This window comes from Petromyzon marinus, chromosome 65 (assembly GCF_048934315.1).
Source record: "Petromyzon marinus isolate PM22_M1 ecotype Great Lakes invasive population chromosome 65, UKy_Petmar_22M1.pri1.0, whole genome shotgun sequence".
NCBI lineage: Eukaryota > Metazoa > Chordata > Hyperoartia > Petromyzontiformes > Petromyzontidae > Petromyzon > Petromyzon marinus.
The window spans coordinates 4,649,650-4,674,649 of NC_133731.1; the positions used below are offsets into that span (position 1 = coordinate 4,649,650).

The window sequence follows — 25,000 nt, forward strand, 5'->3', positions numbered from 1 at the left end:
TATATGGTGGGATACGTTTTTTGCCAGAATCAAAGGTATGGGAAATAAGAATAGGTTTTTTTTATTTAAAGCTTTCGCGACTGCAAGGATTCATCTTCTTTGGTTCTTTCGGTAAAGTCACGTAGAATGAGAATAAAATAATAAAATAAATTAACACAATAAAATTCTCACGACGTTTCGGCCACAACGCAAGCGGCCGTCTTCAGGTGAAAGGTACAGACCTGTCGGGACGACAGAGCTTCAATGAACGATGTTAAGATTCGTAGCGACTTTTAAAGTGAGGCACCTTGGCAAAGGTGACCAGTCACAAGCTAATCCCTCAGCTATTTGCACAAGGTAATCCCTTCGCTATTTCAATGCTAAATTACTAGTTGCCTCTGTGGATGTGTAGGTTTTGACTTTAACATAGCCATTCCTGTGACCAGTCACAAGCTAATCCCTCAGCTATTTGATATGTAAACCCCTTTGTCAAGGTGCCTCACTTTAAAAGTCGCTACGAATCTTAACATCGTTCATTGAAGCTCTGTCGTCCCGACAGATCTGTACCTTTCACCTGAAGACGTCCGCTTGCGTTGTGGCCGAAACGTCGTGAGAATTTTATTGTGTTATTTTATTATTTTATTCTCATTCTACGTGACTTCATCGAAAGACCCAAAGAAGATGTATTTTTTTATTTAAAGCTTTCGCGACTGCAAGGATCCATCTTCTTTGGTTCTTTCGGTAAAGTCACGAAGAAGTGAAACAATGAAATAATATAAATTATAAAACAATAAAATTCTCACGACGTTTCGACTGCAACACAAGCAATCATCATCAGGTGTGAAAACCACAGCAAGAAAGTTTGAAAAAGTGGCGTTTTTTATTTAACGCTAGCACCACGGAGAGCCATTTGACAGTTTGTTCAGATGGACGAGTCCATCTATGTTCGAAAAAGAGGAGGGGGGAAACGAAAATTAATGTATGCGGTCTGAAAGCCACCGTAAGCGTGAACAATCAATTAAGATCCGAAATGGTTTATCAAATCCTTCCAAGGATTGCTATTCCAGAATCCATCTTGCTAAGCCAGAATCCATCTTCTGTCCAGACACCGAATATAAATATTTTGCACGGACTCAAGTAACTGCGTTAAGCATGCAATCAAGCCCTGATAATTATATATTGGGCATTGTCTTTGACACCGATCGGCCTACGCCAGAGACGAGCGGCATTATTTACGACCCAGTCTCACCGCCGGTGTCAGACCAGAGAACGACGCGCAAAAGGCGAACGGTACAAGTACAATGCCGCTATCAGCGTAGGCCAATCAGTGTCAAAGGCGATGCCCATGTGTTATCAGAGCCGCGTTTGTTTGCATGTTCACCACAAGCACTGTGTGTGGTTAACGCAGTCACTTTATTCCGTGCAAAAGATTTATATTCGGTGTCTGAACATCTTAATACGTCTCGTGTTTTATTTCCAAGAAGGGTACAATGCCTATTCTTATTTTTTCGTACCTTTGATACTTGCAAAACAAACAAAATAAAGGTCCCATTTTAGGAAATCAAATGTAGGCATTGATTTGTAATCTGTTTGCAATCCCTCCCCCCCCCACCCCAGTCAAATGTCACACGTAAGGAGATGAAGGAGGCTTAAGTCCTCTAGAGGCACGGGTGTTCTCAAGCCCCCCATTGTTCAAGTGCGCCTTATAAATCCACTTCATTGTTCGTATTATTATTCTCTCCGATACTGGGGGAGCACAGGAGCGAGTGAGAGAGTGACTGGGGGCAGCAGGGCAGGTGAGACGACTGAGAAAGAACATCCATTTGACACGAAGCCTCCTTCAAAAGCACTTTGCCCCTAGCAGATTAAACATGAACACAAGTGGATCTTGACCACGTGGAGTGTGTCTGTGCGTGCGTTCGTGCGTGCGTGCGTGTGCTCAGCTTTCAGTGAAGTACCTGGTGCGGGTGTGTGAACACCTGACACTAGGGAGACAAAGGTCCCCATAGAGACCGATAGAGATAGTAAGAGACGCATGGAGACCCAGGGAGACCCACAGAGATCGCGTATTAAACCCACGTGTGGCCTGTCCTCCTTCGAGGGAAGAACAGCAGCACGACATGAACTCAGCCTGTCATCCCTTATCAGTGCCCTACCTTGTTACAGACCAATTCAGAATTTATTGGTCACCACGTGCCCTTAAAAATCTCAACGTTCATCCTACAAAGTCCCATCACAAGGGAGAAACACAGACAAATAGGCAATTTTTGTTTTGCCCGTATTAAAACGGCTGTAACGCCGTATGGACCTGAAAACTCATTTCCTCTGTACAAGAATACCGGGTTAAACCGTGTGGGTTGACACGGTATGCGAACTTTTTCTCTCTCTCTCTGCTGAAGCCACTCTCGTATTGGCCAGCAGCAGATCTCAACATTGGCACCCGGTTCCTGAACAGCAACTACTGCTGTTGTCATCATTGATAGACAAACGAGTGTTTAATGATTAATGCGTTGAACGTTGTGCTGCTACTGCTGCTGCTGCTGTTATTATTATTACGATGAGGTTGAATATAAATTTCGCGTCGTTAAACCCCGCCGCCAACGCCGACACACGAAGCCAATGAGTAAAAGGTTCGTCTCGTAGACAATACGTGGCCAGCGCGTTACCCAGTTTTGGTATACACCGGTAAGCAATGATAATAAAAACAACAACGATCATTGTAATTCCATTTATAGAGCGGCTATTCATCAACGATGTCAAAGCGCTGTACAGGACACAGCAGCAGCAGCTGCGTCAGAAAACTTTGCCCAAAAATAATGACTCAGAGAGAGAGAGAGATCGAGATCCTTCTGATGTCTCGTGGAAGAACGTCCCACAGCCTGGGGGTTTACACGGGGGGGGGGGGGGAAGGGACTACATCGCGGTCGGCCACAGAATCCTCGAGCTCGGAATTCCCGACAGAGGATCTTAGTGGACCTTGAGAGGGGGTGTGTGTGTGTGGGTGGGGGTGGTAACGTGTGGGTTTTCAGCGTGACGATGGTGTAAGGCCCGGGGGCAAGATGCGTCCACGGACTTCGTCGAGTTCACGATGGGATTTGCGAACCGCTTTCCTGAGCCAGAGAGAGAGAGGGGGAGAGGGAGAGATGGAAGCGACGTCCCGGAGCGAGGGCTCAACGCGGGGCGCAATCCTACGGCGCGGGGAAGGAGAAGAAGGGGGGCTTCCAGGCCGACGCAATGCGCGCATGTCGCTGCGGTGTTTGCCGGAGAGTGGGGGGGGGGCCGCGCACGTGGGGTGCGCTGCGAGGACCGTGACGATTCGTCGGATGATGACGACGACTACGACTACAACTACAACCTGCTTCATCAGGCGATAACCAGAAACTTTGTCTTCGTGTCACCTCCCCCCCTCTCCCCACTACGACCTACCCCCCCCTCCATGTCAAACCTCACCTCCACCACCATGTCCAACCCCCCTCCCCCCACGTCCTACCCCCCCCCCCCCCACGTGCTCAGCACGGTCTCCTCCAGCATCAACGCTCTAGCTGCCGTGACGGTGGAGGACCTCGTCAGGCCGTGCTGCCCGGGGCTCGACCCACGCACCCTCTCCCGCCTCTCAATGGCTGCGAGTACGTAACGGGGGGGGGGGGGTGGGGGGCGCGAAGGGGGTGGGGTGGGGGGTTGGTGGGGGGCCCCCCCTTTTTTTGGTGCCGTCAGCTGTGCCAGGAGCAGTGCCCGCGGTTGCCCGCTCGGCCACGCGGTGTCCGTTTTAAGCGAGCGACTCGCGCGAAATCGTTGGCGCGGACCGCCGTGCTAACCGGGGCAGCGGTGAGACAAAGCCGCGACTGTGGGCCGGGTATCGTCCTCATATTTCGCGTTGTCTTACTAAGATCTAAGACTTAGATCGTTGTTCGTCGTCGGCAAAATACATTCGAGCGGCTGTGACCGTTCAGCAGCAGCGGCGGCAGCGGCAGCGATAGAGGAATGGCTCACGCTGCGCTGATGACTCCTAGTATGGACGAATAAAATAAAAACACCGCGTGCATGTTCGCTGCCGCTGCTGCCGCTGCTGCTGCTGCTTTCTGTCAAATTTGATTCTGACGGCTGTGCCAAGTGAAGACGAACACAGCTCCTCCGGAAAACCACTCATGGCTGTTCTTCTCTTTTAACATTATTTTTTTGCACAATGCACAGCAACAACAACAACGACATCGACAACAACAACAACGACAACAACAACAAACAGCAGGAGAGGCAGATTGCCGAGCGCCACGTGGCGTATCACACGCGAAATCTTTCCTGGCTCACGCTTTGCTGATGACTTCCAGTATGGGCAAAACCCGGATCCCTTGGCGTGCACCACCTGCATCACCGCCGCTGCTGCTGTTGTCTGACACTTGACAATGGCTTCAAATTCGATTCTGGCTGGCTAGCCCAAGACGAAAAGTAGCGCAGCTCCCTCGGGAACCGGGCTGTTTTTCTCTTTAAAAAGAAAAAAATGTTTACACAATGAACAACAACAACATCAACTTCAAACGATAACAGCAAACAGCAGCAGAGGCAGATTGCCTATCGCCACGTGGCGTGTCACGTGAAACCTCTGCTGGTAACCCGAAGCGCTCTGATCCCCGCTCCACCACCCACCCCACCCCCACCAGGCCTCCTCTACGGCGTCGTGTGCATAGCCATGGCTGTGCTGGCGTCCGTCATGGGCAGCCTCCTGCAGGTGAGGGCAGCGTACCCCACCCAGGGGCCAGCGTCTCAGAGGCAGCGTCACAGGGACAGCGTCACAGGGACAGCGTCACAGGGGGGCAGCATCTCAGGACAGTGTCCCAGGGGCAGCGTCACAGGGGGGCAGCGTCACAGGGGGGCAGCGTCACAGGGGGGCAGCGTCACAGGGGGGCAGCGTCACAGGGGGGGCAGCGTCACAGGGGGGCAGCGTCACAGGGGGGCAGCGTCACAGGGGGGCAGCGTCACAGGGGGGCAGCGTCACAGGGGGGCAGCGTCACAGGGGGGCAGCGTCACAGGGGGGCAGCGTCACAGGGGGGCAGCGTCACAGGGGGGCAGCGTCACAGGGGGGCAGCGTCACAGGGGGGCAGCGTCACAGGGGGGCAGCGTCACAGGGGGGCAGCGTCACAGGGGGGCAGCGTCACATGGGCAGCGTCCCAGAGGGCAACATCTCAGGGCAGGGTCCCAGGGGCAGCGTCACAGGGGGGCAGCGTCACAGGGGGCAGCGTCACAGGGCAGTGTCCCAGAGGGCAGCGTCGGGGCAAGTGCTGTTAGCGAGCAGCACCTACTGTATGAAAGCTACCGGCACTGTGGCACACGAATGGGGAGGGTGGCCAGCACCACGCCCGGCCGCCTTTGTCTCCCCAAGTGGCGATGATTTTTCCACACCGCAAACGAGGTACTCATTTGAGTCCGAGTCGACCTAGGGGAGGGCTTTAGGAACGGTTCAGATAATCGTCACTGGCGGTGTTGGCCGTGAGCGGGAGTTGAACTCGGCTGGCCGGGTTCGTGGCGCAGCGTCAGCGCTAGGCCGCTGCACCGGTTAGCGCTGACGCTGACGATGACGCTGACGACGACGACGATGATGACGACGATGATGATGACGATGATGATGACGATGATGATGACGATGATGATGACGACGATGATGATGACGACGACGATGATGATGATGACGATGATGACGACGATGACACTGACGACGATGATGATGATGATGATGACGACGATGATGATGATGATGACGATTGTTGATGACGACGATGATGATGATGACGAGGATGATGATGATGATGACGATGATGACGATGTTGATGACGACGATGATGATGATGACGAGGATGATGGTGACGATGATGATGATGACGACGATGATGATGATGACGATGATCACGACGATGATGATGACGACGATGATCACGACGATGACACTGACGACGATGATGATGATGACGATGATGATGATGACGATGATGACGACGATGACACTGACGACGATGATGATGATGACGATGATGATGACGATGATGATGACAATGATGATGACGATGATGATGATGACGATGATGACGATGACGACGATGATGATGATGACGATGATGACGATGATGATGACGATGATGATGACAATGATGATGACGATGATGATGATGACGATGATGACAATGATGACGATGATGACGATGATGATGATGACGATGATGATGACGATGATGATGACGACGATGATGATGACGACGACGATGATGATGATGACGATGATCACGATGATGACACTGACGACGATGATAATGATGATGACGATGATGATGATGACGATGATGACGACGATGACACTGACGACGATGATGATGATGACGATGATGATGACGATGATGATGACAATGATGATGACGATGATGATGACGATGATGACGATGACGACGACGATGATGATGATGACGATGATGACGATGTTGATGACGACGATGATGATGATGACGAGGATGATGATGACGATGATGATGATGACGATGATGACGATGTTGATGACGACGATGATGATGATGATGACGAGGATGATGGTGACGATGATGATGATGACGATGATGCCGCTGCCGCGTTGAGACGATGCGCGGCCGTGACTGCGAGGTTCGAGACGAGGTCGAGGGGGCGAGGGGGGCGAGGGGGGCGAGCCCTGATGAAGCACGGCCTCACCCAGGTGTGAGCGCGGCCCCGGGCAGGTGAGGACACCCCACGTGATGCGCGTGTTTGCTGGGCCGATTGCTGCAGGCGGCGCTCAGCATATTCGGCATGATGGGGGGTCCCCTGCTGGGCCTCTACACGCTTGGAATGGTGTTCCCCTACGCCAACTCCAGGGTGAGTACCTCGTGGCTCGCCAGAGCTCACCCGGTGGACTTCCAGGCGTGTGCGTGTGTTTATTTTGTCCTGCCACCAAAGAGACCGTGGGATCGGATGTTGAGATTTGTAGAAGTGTGGGCGAGCTAACGGGTACGTGGACGAGTTAATGAGTCGGACACGTGGATGAGTGGGTGAGTAGGTGAGGAGTGAACGAGTGGGTTGAAATTTGATAGGAGGTTGAGATTTGATAGGAGGTTGAGATTTGTAGAAGTGTGGGCGAGCTAACGGGTAAGTGAACGAGTTAATGAGTCGGACACGTGGATGAGTGGGTGAGTAGGTGAGGAGTGAACGAGTGGGTTGAGAATTGAAAGGAGGTTGAGATTTGTAGAAGTGTGGGTGAGTGAACGGGTAAGTGGACGAGTTAATGAGTCGGGCACGTGGATGAGTGGCCAGTAGGTGAGGAGTGAACGAGTGGGTGAGCGTGCGAGGAGTAGGTGAGATGATGGGGTAGGTGAATGATTGAGTGGTGGTGATGGCTACGCACGTGGCCTCTGATCCACGTTGTGGAGCCAACGAGGGTCACACACACACACAGGTGCGGTGTGTGAACATCAGCAACTAGGGGGACAAAGGCGGTCAGGCGTGATGCTGGAGACAATGCCGGCCCTCTATAGGCGCTTGCTCACAGCGCTCGCCCCAAACAGTCTGCGGTGCGCTAGGCAACGCGCCCTGTAAAGTCAGCAGTGTAAGGCGACGGGGGTTGGTGGATCACACGCGCACGCACGCACGCAGAGGCACACAGGTGTCGTGAAGCTCCCGTGGGCGTCGGCGAGACGCCGTGCCCTGGGCTCGCCAGGAGATCGCGGCTTTACCGGCAAAAAAAATGTGGGACTCCATCCGCTCCGTCTGTATTGGAGGATATAGAGCGTTGCCCCCTTGCGCGCGTGAGTTTTTCCCCCGGGTGCTTCGGATTTCCTCCCACGTGGGGGCAACGCTCTATCCTCCAGTACAGACGGAACGGGTATGGATTCCTGCAGTCACGAAAGCTTCGACTCAAGATGATACGCCACTCGTCCATTGGTCGTGAAACACCTTCATATGTAGAGAACGGCAGAGATTGGGGGAGGGGATTGAGGCACCGGCTACTCGCCGCGTGGCTGCTGCTGCCGCCTTCCCGCTAATCCGTGGTTCCTTCTCCTCGTCCTCTCTGTCTCTCTTTCTCTCTCTCCCCGAGTCGTCCACCCTCTCTCTCTCAGAGTCGTCCTCTGTTTTTCTCTCTCTCTGAGTCATCCTCAATTCATCGCTCTCTGAGTCGTCTCTCTCTAAGAGTCGTCCACTCTCTCTCTCCGAGTCGTCCACACTCTTTCTCTCTCCCTCTCTCAGAGTCGTCCTCTCTCTTTCCGAGTCGTCCTCTGTTTCTCTCTCTCCCCGAGTCGTCCACCCTCTCTCTCTCAGAGTCGTCCTCTGTTTTTCTCTCTCTCTGAGTCATCCTCAATTCATCGCTCTCTGAGTCGTCTCTCTCTAAGAGTCGTCCACTCTCTCTCTCCGAGTCGTCCACACTCTTTCTCTCTCCCTCTCTCAGAGTCGTCCTCTCTCTTTCCGAGTCGTCCTCTGTTTCTCTCTCTCCCCGAGTCGTCCACCCTCTCTCTCTCAGAGTCGTCCTCTGTTTTTCTCTCTCTCTGAGTCATCCTCAATTCATCGCTCTCTGAGTCGTCTCTCTCTAAGAGTCGTCCACTCTCTCTCTCCGAGTCGTCCACACTCTTTCTCTCTCCCTCTCTCAGAGTCGTCCTCTCTCTTTCCGAGTCGTCCTCTGTTTCTCTCTCTCCCCGAGTCGTCCACCCTCTCTCTCTTTTGTTTACGATCAGAGGAAACAAGAAGATGCTCGGTGTAGTCGGCACTTTGCTTCGTTCATCATTTCGTTTCGTTTTGTTTTTTTCAATGCTTTGCTTTATGTAACACCCCCCCCCCCCCCCTTTTAAAATGAAATATTTCACGAAAGATTGCACGCTCTGTTCTCCTCCTCCCTTCCCTCTCTCTCTACCCCCTCTCTGCCCTCTTTCTCCCCTCTCTCTCTCTCAGAGTCGTCCTGTTTCTCTCTCTGCGTGTCGTTCCTCTCTCTCTCAGAGTCGTCCTCTGTTTCTATCTCTCAGAGTCGTTCCTCTCTCTCGCTCTCAGAGTCGTCCTCTGTTTCTCTCTCTGCATGTCGTTCCTCTCTCTCTCAGAGTCGTCCACTCTCTCTCTCAGAGTCATCCTCTCTCTCAGAGTCGTTCCTCTCTCTCTCAGAGTCGTCCTCTCTCTCTCAGAGTCGTCCTCTGTTTCCCTCTCTCCGAGTCGTTCCTCTCTCTCTCTCTCAGAGTCGTCCTCTGTTTCTCTCTCTCAGAGTCGTGCTCTGTTTCTCTCTCTGCATGTCGTTCCTCTCTCTCTCAGAGTCGTCCTCTCTCTCTCTCTCTCAGAGTCGTTCCTCTCTCTCTCTCCAAGCCACTTCGATTGAGCTGTCGTTCGTGATTAGCAGGGTCGCTTCTGAAAAAGGGCTCCATTGCTCAGTGGGCCTTACCTGCAAAAATAAAATGTAAAGAGTTAAATAGTTCTAGATTTGAAGTTTTCGTGACTGCAAGGAATCCACACTCTTTGGCTCTTTCGGTAAAGTCACGTAAGGTATAAAATAAAATAAATTAAGTCACGACGTTTCGGGCGCAGCACAAGCGATCCCCTTGGCAACAGTCACACCTGATGACGGAAGCTTGTGTTGCCTCCGCAACGTCGTGATTTGTTTATAGTTGTTTCTCATTTTTTTATTTTACATTTTTACCCACGTGACTTTACCGACAGAACCAAAGAGTGTAGTTAAATAAATTTTGATTCAAAGCTTTCGTGACTGCAGTAATTCATATTCTTAGCTCTTTCGGTAAAGTCACGTTGAAGGGAAACAATAAAACAATAAAATATATATAAAACAATAAAAAAAATTCTCACGACGTTTCGACCGTAACGCAAACGGTCATCATCAGGTGTGAAAAAAAAACAACCAACGGCTCGCCCACACACCTGATGATGACCGTTTGCGTTACGGTCGAAACGTCGTGAGAATTTTTATTGTTTTATATATTTTTTTTATTATTTTATTGTTTCCCTTCAACGTGACTTTACCGAAAGAGCTAAGAATATGTAGTTAAATAGCTTTATATATTAAAAAAAAATTCAGCTGCTGCGATTGTTATGATCGAATGCCCGAGCCGAATGTCGCTGCGGTGAAATTTGTCGCGGTATTCGAAACGGATTCACGTGTGTGCGATGCTTCCCGCTCCGGTTCATGGTTTCCTTCACTGCGGTCCTGATGTTTGATTTTGATTTTGGCTCCGCTAATTCTGGTGACCCGAAGTCACTCTCGCGCACGAGACTCTTTTTGAGTTTGCTCTCATTCGGTTCAACACGATCACCAGCTCGTTCGCTCGCCATCTCACTCACTCACTCAATCACTTAACCACTCACCCACCCATCTGACTCACCCACCGCTCATGCACTCACCCACCCATCTGACTCGCCCGCTCATTCATGCACCCACCCACTGATTCACTCACTCACCCATCTCACTCGCCCGCTCATTCACGCACTCACACACCATCTGACTCACCTACTCATTCACCCAATCATTCATGCACTCACCCATCATCTCATTCACCCACTCATTCATGCACTCACCCACCATCTCATTCACCCACTCATTCATGCACTCGCCCACCATCTCATTCACCCACTCATTCATGCACTCACCCACCATCTGACTCACCATTTCATTCACCCACTCATTCATGCACTCACCCACCATCTGACTCACCATTTCATTCCTCCACTCATTCATGCACTCACCCAACATCTAATTCACCCACTCATTCATGCACTCACCCGCCATCTCATTCACCCACTCATGCATGCACTCACCCACCATCTGACTCACCATTTCATTCACCCACTCATTCATGCACTCACCCACCATCTCGCTCCCCCAATCATTCATGGATCCACACGTATTCATGAACTCCACGCAACCAGTCGTTCTTCCAAGCGAGGCTCTCCTGGCATTTTGAGCTCGCCCCTGAATACACAAAATGAAAACGTGAATCATGAACCTGCCCCTGCTGCTGCTGCTACTGCTACTCCCCCCCCCCTCCCCAACTGCTGCTCCTGCTGCTGCTGCTCCCGCTGCTCCTGCTGCTGCTACTGCCGCTACTCTCTCTACTGCTGTTCCTACTGCTCCTGCTCCTTCTTTCTGCTGCTGCTGCTGTCCCTGCTCCTGCTGCACCTGCTCTCTGCTGCTGCTCCTGCTGCTGCTACTGCCGCTACTCTCTCTACTGCTGTCCCTACTGCTCCTGCTCCTTCTTTCTGCTGCTGCTGCTGCTGTCCCTGCTCCTGCTGCACCTGCTCTCTGCTGCTGCTCCTGCTGCTGCTGCTGGTCGCCTGCCTGCCTGCCGTCATTGTACGCTCCGGCCGCTCGCAGGGTGCCCTCGTGGGTCTGGCGCTGGGCTTCGCCCTCTCGCTGTGGCTGGGGGTCGGCGCTCAGATCTACCCGCCGCAGGCCATCAGGACGATGCCCCTCGCGCTGTCCACGGCCGGCTGCCTCCTCAACGCGACGCTGAGCAACGGCACCGTGCACGCCTCCTCGCCCGCTGGTCACGGCAGGCGAGTCCACAGGCGCAGACACCACCAGCCCACCAGCCCACCACCACACCAACACCACCCACCCCCCCAACCACCACCATCCCCCCAACACCACCACACCAACACCCCGTACCACCACCACTACACCACCAACACCACCACCACCCCACCCGACCAACACCACCCCCCACCACCACCATACCACGCCCCCACCACCACCCCCCACCACCACCACCTGCCCACCACCTCCCACCCACCACCACCCCCCCACCACCACCCCCCACCACCACCCCCCCACCACCACCCCCCATCACCACCCCCCACCACCACCCCCCACCACCACCCCCCACCACCACCCCCCCACCACCACCCCCCCCACCAGATACACACACACACGTACTTCATCCACTCTGGGCCAGCCGTCGTAGCTAGAGAGCTACCCACACTTTACCCCACCACCACCACCACCACACGTGGCCTGCCCGCCCGAAACTTCACGTGGGCGAAGGGGGGTCGTGGGGATTGACAAATTTGCACCTTTGGCTCGCGAGTCCATCAATAACAACCCCACAGCAGCATCCATTCACCCTCGCAACAAGACAAAGATCCCCCGTGTAGCCTGTAACAAACTGCAGGGGCAAGTGCTCTTAGCGAGTAGCAGCACCTATGAAGGCCGGCACGGCACACGAGGGCGAGGGTGGTTCAGCACCACGCCCGGCCGCCTTTGTCTCCACCAGTGGCGATGTTTACTACACACCGCACCAGGTTCCTCATTTTTAAGTCTGAGTCGACCTAGAGGAGGCCCAGGACCGGTTCGATTCCCGCTCGCGGCCAACATCACCGACGATTATCCGAACCGGTCGTGGGGCCTCCCCTAGGTCGACTCAGCCTCAAACGAGTACCTGGTGCGGTGTGTAATAAACATCGCCACTGGTGGAGACAAAGGCGGCCTGGGGTGGTGTTGACCACCTAACCGCCTTATATGTGCCATGCCGGCTTTAATAAGTGTTCACTAACGGCACTTGCCCCCAACAGACTGTTCAAAGGCTATACGGGGATATTTGTCGTTATTTTCTGTTAGCCAAGTGTCTCGACATCACACAACGCGTGCCACGTTAGCGGAACAGCGGGGGGGGGGGGTGAGGGAGTGGACAACTCTTGAGCCACCCAGGACCACCTCAGCACGGCCAACAACACGGCTCGGATGTGCCAGTTGAAAACAAAAGAGGGGGTTAGCTGTCGCCGCTGAGATCACCGTTGCTCGGATGCGGATTCAGTCCGGGTTCTTCGAGGGTGGTGAGTTTGACGGTCTCAGCCTCCAGTCACCACTGCCTACCTCAGTGACCATCGAAGCCGTCACTGGAGGTGCCCTAGGCCAGACCACACATCGGTAACATCGCCCCCTCCCCCCACCCCCTTGCTGGCAGACTGATGCACAGGGGCAGCTGCCACTGGGGGTCTCCTAGGCTGGATCTACACAGTAGCAGCGTTCATCGGCAAAAATGTCACTCTTCTGACCGGTCTCTCTTGGGTTCTCACCTGGTTAAAGAAATCCACCTTTGAAGAGGAAGGGATTTACAGCTGCTTTGAGGTTGGGAAAAGGATGAGGTGATTGTGATGGGTGGGACACGTGGTGTGGTGGGTGGAGGAGGAGGAGGTGATGATGGGTGGGACACGTGGTGTGGTGGGTGGAGGAGGTGGTGATGGGTGAGACACGTGGTGTGGTGGGTGGAGGAGGTAGTGATGGGTGGGACACGTGGTGTGCAGGGTGGAGGAGGTAGTGATGGGTGGGACACGTGGTGTGGTGGGTGGAGGAGGAGGTGGTGATGGGTGAGACACGTGGTGTGCTGGGTGGAGGAGGAGGTGATGGGTGAGACACGTGGTGTGCAGGGTGCAGGAGGAGGTAGTGATGGGTGAGACACGTGGTGTGCAGGGTGGAGGTGGTGATGGGTGAGACACGTGGTGACCAGGGTGGAGGAGGTAGTGATGGGTGAGACACGTGGTGTGCAGGGTGAAGGAGGTGGTGATGGGTGGGACACGTGGTGTGCAGGGTGGAGGAGGAGGTGGTGATGGGTGAGGCACGTGGTGTGCAGGGTTGAGGTGGTGATGGGTGGGTCACGTGGTGTGCAGGGTGGAGGAGGTCACCGTGAAGGACACTGAGTGACACACAGAGGTTGGATACCAATGGGGAGTGGGGGAGTGAACACGCGAGGCAAGAGACTGGGGTCAAGACGTCGATTGGCTTTTACGATCGACGTTTATGGCCCCGTTCTGGCCAATGTCTGCATGCGCGTTAATGCAACGGCAATAAAAAAAACACAAAATAAACACACGGCTGGGCAACATTTTGGGGTTTTTTACGGCTCTGCAAATAGCAAGACCTTGACGGGACTACTACTACTACTGCTGCTGCCGCGACTCCCGGTCGTCTATGCCGTAAGATCTGAGCCGCGTCGATTCGTTCACTCGTTGAATCCCGACCGCCCGTCGACCCTGGCTTGAGGACGAGCCGTCAAGTGACCCATTCTAAAAGGCGATCGGCTGTCAGCGGCCCAACTTTCGTCACGGCGCGCACACCACCGCCACCGTTCGCTCGGCTCTGCGAGGACACGTGTTCCATCTCGTGCAATCCACAGAATCACCGGCACCTCGAACGCCCGCTCGCCCACTCGATCACAAGGCTCACTCGCTGGCCCACCCACTGAAGGTCGCCACAGTGCGCCCGTTCAACATTGCGACGGCAAAAGACCCTCCGTCAGTGATGCAGCGAGATGCAAACCTACTGGGGTTTTGGGGAATAGTCCGAGGCAATGTGCATTCACCGTTACGACAAGGACCAGCTCGATCCTTCGCGAACGCGTTTGCAGTCCCCGGAAAGCGATCTGGGATCGTGCGAGGCAATCGGATGAAGCGGTAATCAATTGAAGACGGTCGGCGAACACTGTGGAGTTTAAATCTCGATTTAAAGCTTTCGTGACTGCAAGGATTCATCTTCTTTGGTTCTTTCGGTAAAATCACCACGTAGAATGAGAATAAAATAATAAGTTAATAAAATAACACAATAAAATTCTCACGACGTTTCGGCCACAACACAAGCGGCCTTCAATGACGACAGAGCTTCAAGTTGAAGCTCTGTCGTCCCGACGGGTCTGTTCCTTTCACCTGAAGAAGGCCGCTTGTGTTGTGGCCGAAACGTCGTGAGAATTTTAGTGATATTTTATTTTATTATATTAATTTATTATTTTATTCTCATTCTACGTGGTGACTTTACCGAAAGAACCAAAGAAGACTATGGAGTTTCATAACAAGGGTTTTTTGGGGTTAGATCAGTGAGGGGTTTGTCAATTAAACAAAACGCCAAATCGTGTACTGCTTCAGCCCACCGGTGTGTTGAGTGAATCCGCAACATGTACAATTTGAGTACGACGTTTCGCGGGTGATGCTGGATGTAATTTCCCAGCGAAACGTCACTGTACTCAAATTGTAAACGTGGTGGATTCACGCTTCAAACACACCGGTGGGCTGAAGTAGTACACTACACTATACACTACACTATACACTACACTATACACTGCACTATACACTACACTATACACTACACTATACACTACACTATACACTGCACTATACACTACACTATACACTACACTATACACTACACTATACACTGCACTATACACTACACTATACACAACACTATACACTACACTATACACTACACTATACACTGCACTATACACTACACACTACACTATACTATATACTGCACTACACACTACACTATACACTACACTATACACTACACTATACACTGCACTATACACTACACTATACACTACACTATACACTACACTATACACTACACTATACACTGCACTACACACCACACTATACACTACACACTACACTACACACTACACTATGCACTGCATTACACACCACACTACACTATACACTACACTATACACTACACTATACACTACACTATACAGTACACTACACTATACACTGCACTACACACTATACACTGCACTACACACGACACTACACTAGTAACTAATTGGCGCGTTTTGTTAACGTGACAAATCCATTACCGCTTGGCCGTGTCAGGCTGGCGGAGGGCCTTCGACACAACATTCATACTCGCGCGATGTAACCCCACAAACCTTCATTCACGAATAATATTTTTTGGCCGCGAAAGCCTGCCCGCCGCCGCCACCACCACCACCACGTGTTAGACTGTGAAGCTTGTGTGGACATTCCAAATGAAAGTCGCGTCTACATCCCTCCACGGTGGTTTTTTTTGCCAGGCAGGGCTTTGATCTGCCCGGGGAAACTTCGGTGCTCCATCAACAGTTGCGCGACAGCAACGCGCCTCTGCGCGCACGACCTCGACCTCGTCCTTCCGGCGAGTGGAGAATGAAAAGGCAAAGCCCACAGTTGGTACCGCGGCCGCCCCGAACCAGACAATTGGCACCACGTTGCGAGCAACTTTCACCCTACGCGCGCTCTCCTGCGGACCGGGCGGAGTCTTAGCCGCGCTACTCCTGGGAGCTCAATCGCGTTGGCTTCTCACAGACCTCAACGAGGACTTGCCATTTGCACGCACTCATTTGAGTTTTGCCGTTTCGTGTATTAGGTATAACCCTGTGAGCCGTGCGGCTCTTTGACTCGGGTGCAAACGCAACAAAAACAAAAACACGAACAAGAAAAAAACATCTTAAAGATGACCGCGCGCAAACAGGAAAAAATCCGTGGGGGGGAAAAAAAAACCGGCAAAAGTCTTCCAGATCAAACACCGAATTTCAACGCTGTGTGCAAAAAAAAATCCCAGTGGCATGCAAGTCAAACAATAACAACCACAAGACAATTTAGATGAAAGTTACCAGGCTAACGCTGTACCACAACAAACAAACGTGGCTAAACCAAAACGTTTTCACCGAAATAAAGCGAGAAAAAACAACGTGGCGGTGATCATAGGAACTGCGATTCAAATTGAACGATAAGCGATAAACGTGACATGTACGACCAAACTTTGCAGCCCATAGCTGGCTGCATGAGTCACTCCATAACAGCAGGAGTATCAGTAGCGGCATCAACATTTTTCAATACACCTCGCCACCCCCGTGTCGCCTGTAACAGACTGCGTGGGCAAGTGCTGTTAGCGAGCAGGGTACACGAATGGGGTGGGTGGCCAGCGCCACGCCCGGCCGCCTTTGTCTTCCCAAGTGGCGATGATTTTTACACACCGCAAACGAGTCGGCCTTTAGGAGCGGTTTAGATGATCGTCACTGGCGGTGTTGGCCATGAGCGGGAATTGAACTCGGCTCACTGGGTTCGTAGCGCAGCAGTGCGCCAACGGCTACCCCACCGCTCCCCACGAAGTCGCTCACCCACACACTCACCACACGTCACCCCTCTCTCTCTCTCTCTGCTTCTTCCCTCGCATCGCTCCACTCTGGAATGCCATCGCTCCGCCCCATCGTTATCATCATCATCGTTGTCGTCATCATCATCGTTGTCGTCATCATCATCGTCGTCATCATCATTGTTGTCGTCATCATCGTTGTCGTCATCATCATCGTCGTCATCATCATCGTGTCGTCATCATCATAGTTGTCGTCATCATCATCACCATCATCATCGTCGTCGTCGTCATCGTCGTCGTCATCATCATCATTCTCGTCGTCATCATCATCATTGTCGTCGTCATCATCATCGTTGTCGTCATCATCATCACCATCATCATCATCATCGTCGTCGTCATCGTTGTCGTCATCATCATCGTTGTCGTCATCATCGTCGTCATCATCATCGTTGTCGTCATCATCATCGTTGTCGTCATCATCATCGCCATCATCACCATCGTCGTCTCGTTTCTCCAAGCTCCTTCCAACAACAGCAACAGCAGCAGCGCATCTCGCTCATGTCAAGAACCCCCGTTGCCGTACCCGCTCTGGGTTGCCGCTTGCACGAATCTTCACGCCATTGCTACGCGGGGTATCTTTGCCTTTGGCCGCCGTGAAGAGGTAACGGCGCCGTGTTTTGTTGTGTCCTCTTCGGCAGGTGGGGGGCTGTTGTCGGGACTTTATCCCCGATCCCGCGGCCCCTCCCTCCCTGTAATTGGGGGGGCGGTGGGGGGGGGGGGCGGTGGGGGGGGGGTCAGCACGTGGCTCCGCGCTCACGGGCAACAAACCGACCACCACAAAAAGTCGTCGTCAGTGACGACGATGACAGCGACGATGATGACGACGACGATGATGATGACGACGATGATGACGACGACGACGACGACGATGACGACGATGACGACGACTGCGGGCAACCGCCACAATGACTCCTCGAGGACACCCGGCGGGGAGTCAAGATCCTCGTGGGTTGCTCGAGTCGCCCAGGTCACCACGGTAGAACGACGATGGGGGTTGGCGGGTAGGTCTCTGGGATGCACGCCACCACCACCACCATCACCACCACCATCACCACCACCACCATCACCGTCATCACCACCACCACCATCACCACGACGACGATGGCCGGCTAGGAGCAACCGCCAGGACGACTCCTCGGCCACGCCCCCCGCAGACACGCCGCCTCCGTGGGTTACTCGTGACGATGATGACGATGATTGTGTGTGTGTGTGCCACCCCCGCCCTCACCCCCGCCCGCCAGGCCGGCACTGGCTGACAGCTGGTACTCGCTCTCCTACCTCTACTTCAGCGCCGTGGGCACCCTGGCCGTCGTCGTGCTCGGCCTCCTGGGAAGCTTCCTCTTCGGTCAGACCGACGCGCGCTGTTGTCGCCTCTCTAGGGGCGCTGTTGTCGCCTCTAGCGACGCTGTTGTCGCCTCTAGTGACGCTGTTGTCGCCTCTAGGGGCGCTGTTGTTAGCTCTCTAGTGACGCTGTTGTTGCCTCTAGTGGCGCTGTTGTTGCCTCTAGCGGCGCTGTTGTCGCCTCTAGCGGCACTGTTGTCGCCTCTAGGGGCGCTGTTGTTGCCTCTAGCGACGCTGTTGTCGCCTCTAGTGACGCTGTTGTCACCTCTAGTGACGCTGTTGTCGCCTCTAGCGACGCTGTTGTCGCCTCTAGCGACGCTGTTGTCGCCTCTAGGGGCGCTGTTGTCGCCTCTAGTGACGCTGTTGTCGCCTCTAGGGGCGCTGTTGTCGCCTCTAGGGGCGCTGTTGTTGCCCCTAGTGACGCTGTTGTCGCCTCTAGTGACGCTGTTGTCGCCTCTAGTGACACTGTTGTCACCTCTAGCGACGCTGTTGTCGCCTCTAGGGGCACTGTTGTTGCCTCTAGTGACGCTGTTGTCGCCTCTAGTAGCACTGTTGTCGCCTCTAGCGACGCTGTTGTCGCCTCTAGTGACGCTGTTGTTGCCTCTAGTGATGCTGTTGTCGCCTCTAATGACGCTGTTGTCGCCTCTAGTGACGCTGTTGTTGCCTCTAGCGACGCTGTTGTCGCCTCTAGTGACGCTGTTGTCGCCTCTAGCGACGCTGTTGTTGCCTCTAGTGACGCTGTTATTGCCCCTAGCGATGCTGTTGTTGCTCCTAGTGACGCTGTTGTCGCCTCTAGTGACACTGTTGTCGCCTCTAGGGGCAGTGTTGTCGCCTCCAGTGACGCTGTTGTTGCCTCTAGTGACGCTGTTGTTGCCCCTAGCGACGCTGTTGTTGCCCCTAGCGACGCTGTTGTGGCCCCTAGCGACGCTATTGTTGCCCCTAGCGACGCTGTTGTTGCCCCTAGCGACGCTGTTGTGTTTTGCGAGGGTGGTTGTCGTCCATCATTTCGCTTTTTCTAACACGTCGACATTGTTTAAATAATCCTGCAATTCTGATAATGATAATAATAATGACAGTAGTATTAACAGTAGTAGTAACAGTAGTAGTAATAATGACAGTAGTAGTAACAGTAGTAGTAACAGTAGTAGTAACAGTAGTAGTAACAGTAATAATGACAGTAGTAGTAACAGTAGTAGTAGTAACAGTAGTAGTAATAATAATGACAGTAGTAGTAACAGTAGTAGTAACAGTAGTAGTAACAGTAGTAGTAGTAATGATGACAGTAGTAGTAACAGTAGTAGTAACAGTAGTAGTAGTAACAGTAGTAGTAGTAATGATGACAGTAGTAGTAACAGTAGTAGTAGTAACAGTAGTAGTAACAGTAGTAGTAGTAACAGTAGTAGTAGTAATAATGACAGTAGTAGTAACAGTAGTAGTAACAGTAGTAGTAACAGTAGTAGTAGTAATAATAATAATGACAGTAGTAGTAACAGTAGTAGTAGTAACAGTAGTAGTAGTAACAGTAGTAGTAGTAATAATAATGACAGTAGTAGTAACAGTAGTAGTAACAGTATAGTAATAATAATGGCAGTAGTAGTAACAGTAGTAGTTATAATAATGACAGTAGTAGTAACAGTAATAGTACCAGTAGTAGTAACAGTAGTAGTAATAATGACAGTAGTAGTAACAGTAGTAGTAACAGTAGTATTAGTAATAATAATGACAGTAGTAGTACCAGTAGTAGTAACAGTAGTAGTAATAATAATGACAGTAGTAGTAACAGTAGTAGTAACAGTAGTAGTAACAGTAGTAGTAATAATAATGACAGTCGTAGTAACAGTAGTAGTAACAGTAGTAGTAACAGTAGTAGTAGTAATAATGACAGTAGTAGTAACAGTAGTAGTAACAGTAGTAGTAATAATAATGACAGTAGTAGTACCAGTAGTAGTAACAGTAGTAGTAATAATAATGACAGTCGTAGTAACAGTAGTAGTAACAGTAGTAGTAACAGTAGTAGTAGTAATAATGACAGTAGTAGTAACAGTAGTAGTAACAGTAGTAGTAATAATAATGACATTAGTAGTACCAGTAGTAGTAACAGTAGTAGTAGTAATAATGACAGTAGTAGTAACAGTAGTAGTAACAGTAGTAGTAACAGTAGTAGTAATAATAATAATAATGACAGTAGTAGTAACAGTAGTAGTAACAGTATAGTAATAATAATGACAGTAGTAGTAACAGTAGTAGTAACAGTAGTAGTAACAGTAGTAGTAGTAATAATAATGACAGTAGTAGTAACAGTAGTAGTAACAGTAGTAGTAGTAATAATGACAGTAGTAGTAACAGTAGTAGTAACAGTAGTAGTAACAGTAGTAGTAATAATAATAATAATGACAGTAGTAGTAACAGTAGTAGTAATAATGACAGTAGTAGTAACAGTAGTAGTAACAGTAGTAGTAGTAGTAATAATAATGACAGTAGTAGTAACAGTAGTAGTAATAATAATGACAGTAGTAGTAACAGTAGTAGTAACAGTAGTAGTGACAGTAGTAGTAACAGTAGTAGTAGTAATAATAATGACAGTAGTAGTAACAGTAGTAGTAACAATAGTAGTAATAATAATGACAGTAGTAGTAACAGTAGTAGTAACAGTAGTAGTGACAGTAGTAGTAACAGTAGTAGTAGTAATAATAATGACAGTAGTAGTAACAGTAGTAGTAACAGTAGTAGTAGTAATAATGACAGTAGTAGTAACAGTAGTAGTAACAGTAGTAGTAACAGTAGTAGTAATAATAATGACAGTAGTAGTAACAGTAGTAGTAATAATGACAGTAGTAGTAAAAGTAGTAGTAATAATGACAGTAGTAGTAACAGTAGTAGTAATAATAATGACAGTAGTAGTAACAGTAGTAGTAACAGTAGTAGTAACAGTAGTAGTAACAGTAGTAGTAGTAGTAATAATAATGACAGTAGTAGTAACAGTAGTAGTAATAATAATGACAGTAGTAGTAACAGTAGTAGTAATAATGACAGTAGTAGTAACAGTAGTAGTAACAGTAGTAGTAACAGTAGTAGTAGTAATAATAATGACAGTAGTAGTAACAGTAGTAGTAATAATAATGACAGTAGTAGTAACAGTAGTAGTAACAGTAGTAGTGACAGTAGTAGTAACAGTAGTAGTAGTAATAATAATGACAGTAGTAGTAACAGTAGTAGTAACAGTAGTAGTAATAATAATGACAGTAGTAGTAACAGTAGTAGTAACAGTAGTAGTGACAGTAGTAGTAACAGTAGTAGTAGTAATAATAATGACAGTAGTAGTAACAGTAGTAGTAACAGTAGTAGTAGTAATAATGACAGTAGTAGTAACAGTAGTAGTAACAGTAGTAGTAACAGTAGTAGTAATAATAATAATGACAGTAGTAGTAACAGTAGTAATAATAATAATGACAGTAGTAGTAACAGTAGTAGTAACAGTAGTAGTGACAGTAGTAGTAACAGTAGTAGTAGTAATAATAATGACAGTAGTAGTAACAGTAGTAGTAACAGTAGTAGTAATAATAATGACAGTAGTAGTAACAGTAGTAGTAACAGTAGTAGTGACAGTAGTAGTAACAGTAGTAGTAGTAATAATAATGACAGTAGTAGAAACAGTAGTAGTAACAGTAGTAGTAGTAATAATGACAGTAGTAGTAACAGTAGTAGTAACAGTAGTAGTAACAGTAGTAGTAATAATAATAATAATGACAGTAGTAGTAACAGTAGTAGTAACAGTAGTAGTAGTAGTAATAATAATGACAGTAGTAGTAACAGTAGTAGTAATAATAATGACAGTAGTAGTAACAGTAGTAGTAATAATAATGACAGTAGTAGTAACAGTAGTAGTAACAGTAGTAGTAATAATAATGACAGTAGTAGTAACAGTAGTAGTAACAGTAGTAGTAATAATAATGACAGTAGTAGTAACAGTAGTAGTAACAGTAGTAGTAATAATAATGACAGTAGTAGTAACAGTAGTAGTAGTAATAATTACAGTAGTAGTAACAGTAGTAGTAACAGTAGTAGTAACAGTAGTAGTAATAATGATGACAGTAGTAGTAACAGTAGTAGTAGTAACAGTAGTAGTAATAATGATGACAGTAGTAGTAACAGTAGTAGTAACAGTAGTAGTAATAATAATGACAGTAGTAGTAACAGTAGTAGTAACAGTAGTAGTAACAGTAGTACTAACAGTAGTAGTAATAATAATGACAGTAGTAGTAACAGTAGTAGTAACAGTAGTAGTAACAGTAGTACTAACAGTAGTAGTAGTAGTAAAAATAATGACAGTAGTAGTAACAGTAGTAGTAACAGTAGTAGTAATAATAATGACAGTAGTAGTAACAGTAGTAGTAACAGTAGTAGTAACAGTAGTACTAACAGTAGTAGCAGTAATAATAATGACAGTAGTAGTAACAGTAGTAGTAACAGTAATAGTAACAGTAGTAGTAATAATAATGACAGTAATAATAATGACAGTAGTAGTAACAGTAATAGTAACAGTAGTAGTAATAATAATGACAGTAGTAGTAACAGTAGTAGTAACAGTAGTAGTAACAGTAGTAGTAATAATAATGACAGTAGTAGTAACAGTAGTAGTAACAGTAGTAGTTATAATAATGACAGTAGTAGTAACAGTAATAGTAACAGTAGTAGTAATAATGACAGTAGTAGTAACAGTAGTATTAGTAATAATAATGACAGTAGTAGTATCAGTAGTAGTAACAGTAGTAGTAATAATAATGACAGTAGTAGTAACAGTAGTAGTAACAGTAGTAGTAATAATAATGACAGTAGTAGTAACAGTAGTAGTAACAGTAGTAGTAATAATAATGACAGTAGTAGTAACAGTAGTAGTAACAGTAGTAGTTATAATAATGACAGTAGTAGTAACAGTAATAGTAACAGTAGTAGTAACAGTAGTAGTAATAATGACAGTAGTAGTAACAGTAGTAGTAACAGTAGTATTAGTAATAATAATGACAGTAGTAGTACCAGTAGTAGTAACAGTAGTAGTAATAATAATGACAGTAGTAGTAACAGTAGTAGTAACAGTAGTAGTAGTAATAATAATGACAGTCGTAGTAACAGTAGTAGTAACAGTAGTAGTAACAGTAGTAGTAGTAATAATGACAGTAGTAGTAACAGTAGTAGTAACAGTAGTAGTAATAATAATGACAGTAGTAGTACCAGTAGTAGTAACAGTAGTAGTAGTAATAATGACAGTAGTAGTAACAGTAGTAGTAACAGTAGTAGTAATAATAATGACAGTAGTAGTAACAGTAGTAGTAATAATGACAGTAGTAGTAACAGTAGTAGTAACAGTAGTAGTAACAGTAGTAGTAGTAATAATAATGACAGTAGTAATAACAGTAGTAGTAATAATAATGACAGTAGTAGTAACAGTAGTAGTAACAGTAGTAGTGACAGTAGTAGTAACAGTAGTAGTAGTAATAATAATGACAGTAGTAGTAACAGTAGTAGTAACAGTGGTAGTAATAATAATGACAGTAGTAGTAACAGTAGTAGTAACAGTAGTAGTGACAGTAGTAGTAACAGTAGTAGTAATAATGACAGTAGTAGTAACAGTAGTAGTAACAGTAGTAGTAATAATAATGACAGTAGTAGTAGTAACAGTAGTAGTAACAGTAGTAGTAATAATAATGACAGTAGTAGTAACAGTAGTAGTAATAATAATGACAGTAGTAGTAACAGTAGTAGTAACAGTAGTAGTAACAGTAGTAGTAATAATAATGACAGTAGTAGTAACAGTAGTAGTAACAGTAGTAGTAATAATAATGACAGTAGTAGTACCAGTAGTAGTAACAGTAGTAGTAACAGTAGTAATAATAATGACAGTAGTAGTAACAGTAGTAGTAGTAATAATAATGACAGTAGTAGTAACAGTAGTAGTAACAGTAGTAGTAATAATAATGACAGTAGTAGTACCAGTAGTAGTAACAGTAGTAGTAGTAATAATGACAGTAGTAACAGTAGTAGTAATGACAGTAGTAGTGACAGTAGTAGTAACAGTAGTAGTAGTAATAATAATGACAGTAGTAGTAACAGTAGTAGTAACAGTAGTAGTAGTAACAGTAGTAGTAGTAATAATAATGACAGTAGTAGTAATGACAGTAGTAGTAACAGTAGTAGTAACAGTAGTAGTAATAATAATGACAGTAGTAGTAACAGTAGTAGTAACAGTAGTAGTAGTAATAATGACAGTAGTAGTAACAGTAGTAGTAATAATAATGACAGTAGTAGTAACAGTAGTAGTAATGACAGTAGTAGTAACAGTAGTAGTAACAGTAGTAGTAGTAATAATAATGACAGTAGTAGTAACAGTAGTAGTAACAGTAGTAGTAACAGTAGTAGTAGTAATAATGACAGTAGTAGTAACAGTAGTAGTAATAATAATGACAGTAGTAGTACCAGTAGTAGTAACAGTAGTAGTAGTAATAATGATGACAGTAGTAGTAACAGTAGTAGTAACAGTAGTAGTAATAATAATGACAGTAGTAGTAACAGTAGTAGTAATGACAGTAGTAGTAACAGTAGTAGTAATAATAATAATGACAGTAGTAGTAGTAACAGTAGTAGTAGTAATAATAATGACAGTAGTAGTAGTCATGACAATAACAATGAGTGACATTGTGTGGCACAAGGCGATCTCGACCCCGCTGTAATTATCCACCCACTCACTCCACGTGC

General features: G+C 48.0%; 1 protein-coding gene across 1 annotated transcript in view; it reads left to right on the top strand.

Moving 5' to 3' along the window:
* SLC5A8 (solute carrier family 5 member 8) overlaps positions 1-25,000 on the top strand; it is a 57,830-nt gene that overhangs the window by 24,820 nt on the left and 8,010 nt on the right. Inside the window, exons 9-13 of the mRNA XM_076054262.1 lie at positions 3,493-3,605; positions 4,635-4,702; positions 6,757-6,843; positions 11,321-11,502; positions 18,151-18,254. Coding sequence (XP_075910377.1) covers positions 3,493-3,605; positions 4,635-4,702; positions 6,757-6,843; positions 11,321-11,502; positions 18,151-18,254 — 554 coding nt within the window. The remainder of the gene's footprint in view (positions 1-3,492; positions 3,606-4,634; positions 4,703-6,756; positions 6,844-11,320; positions 11,503-18,150; positions 18,255-25,000) is intronic.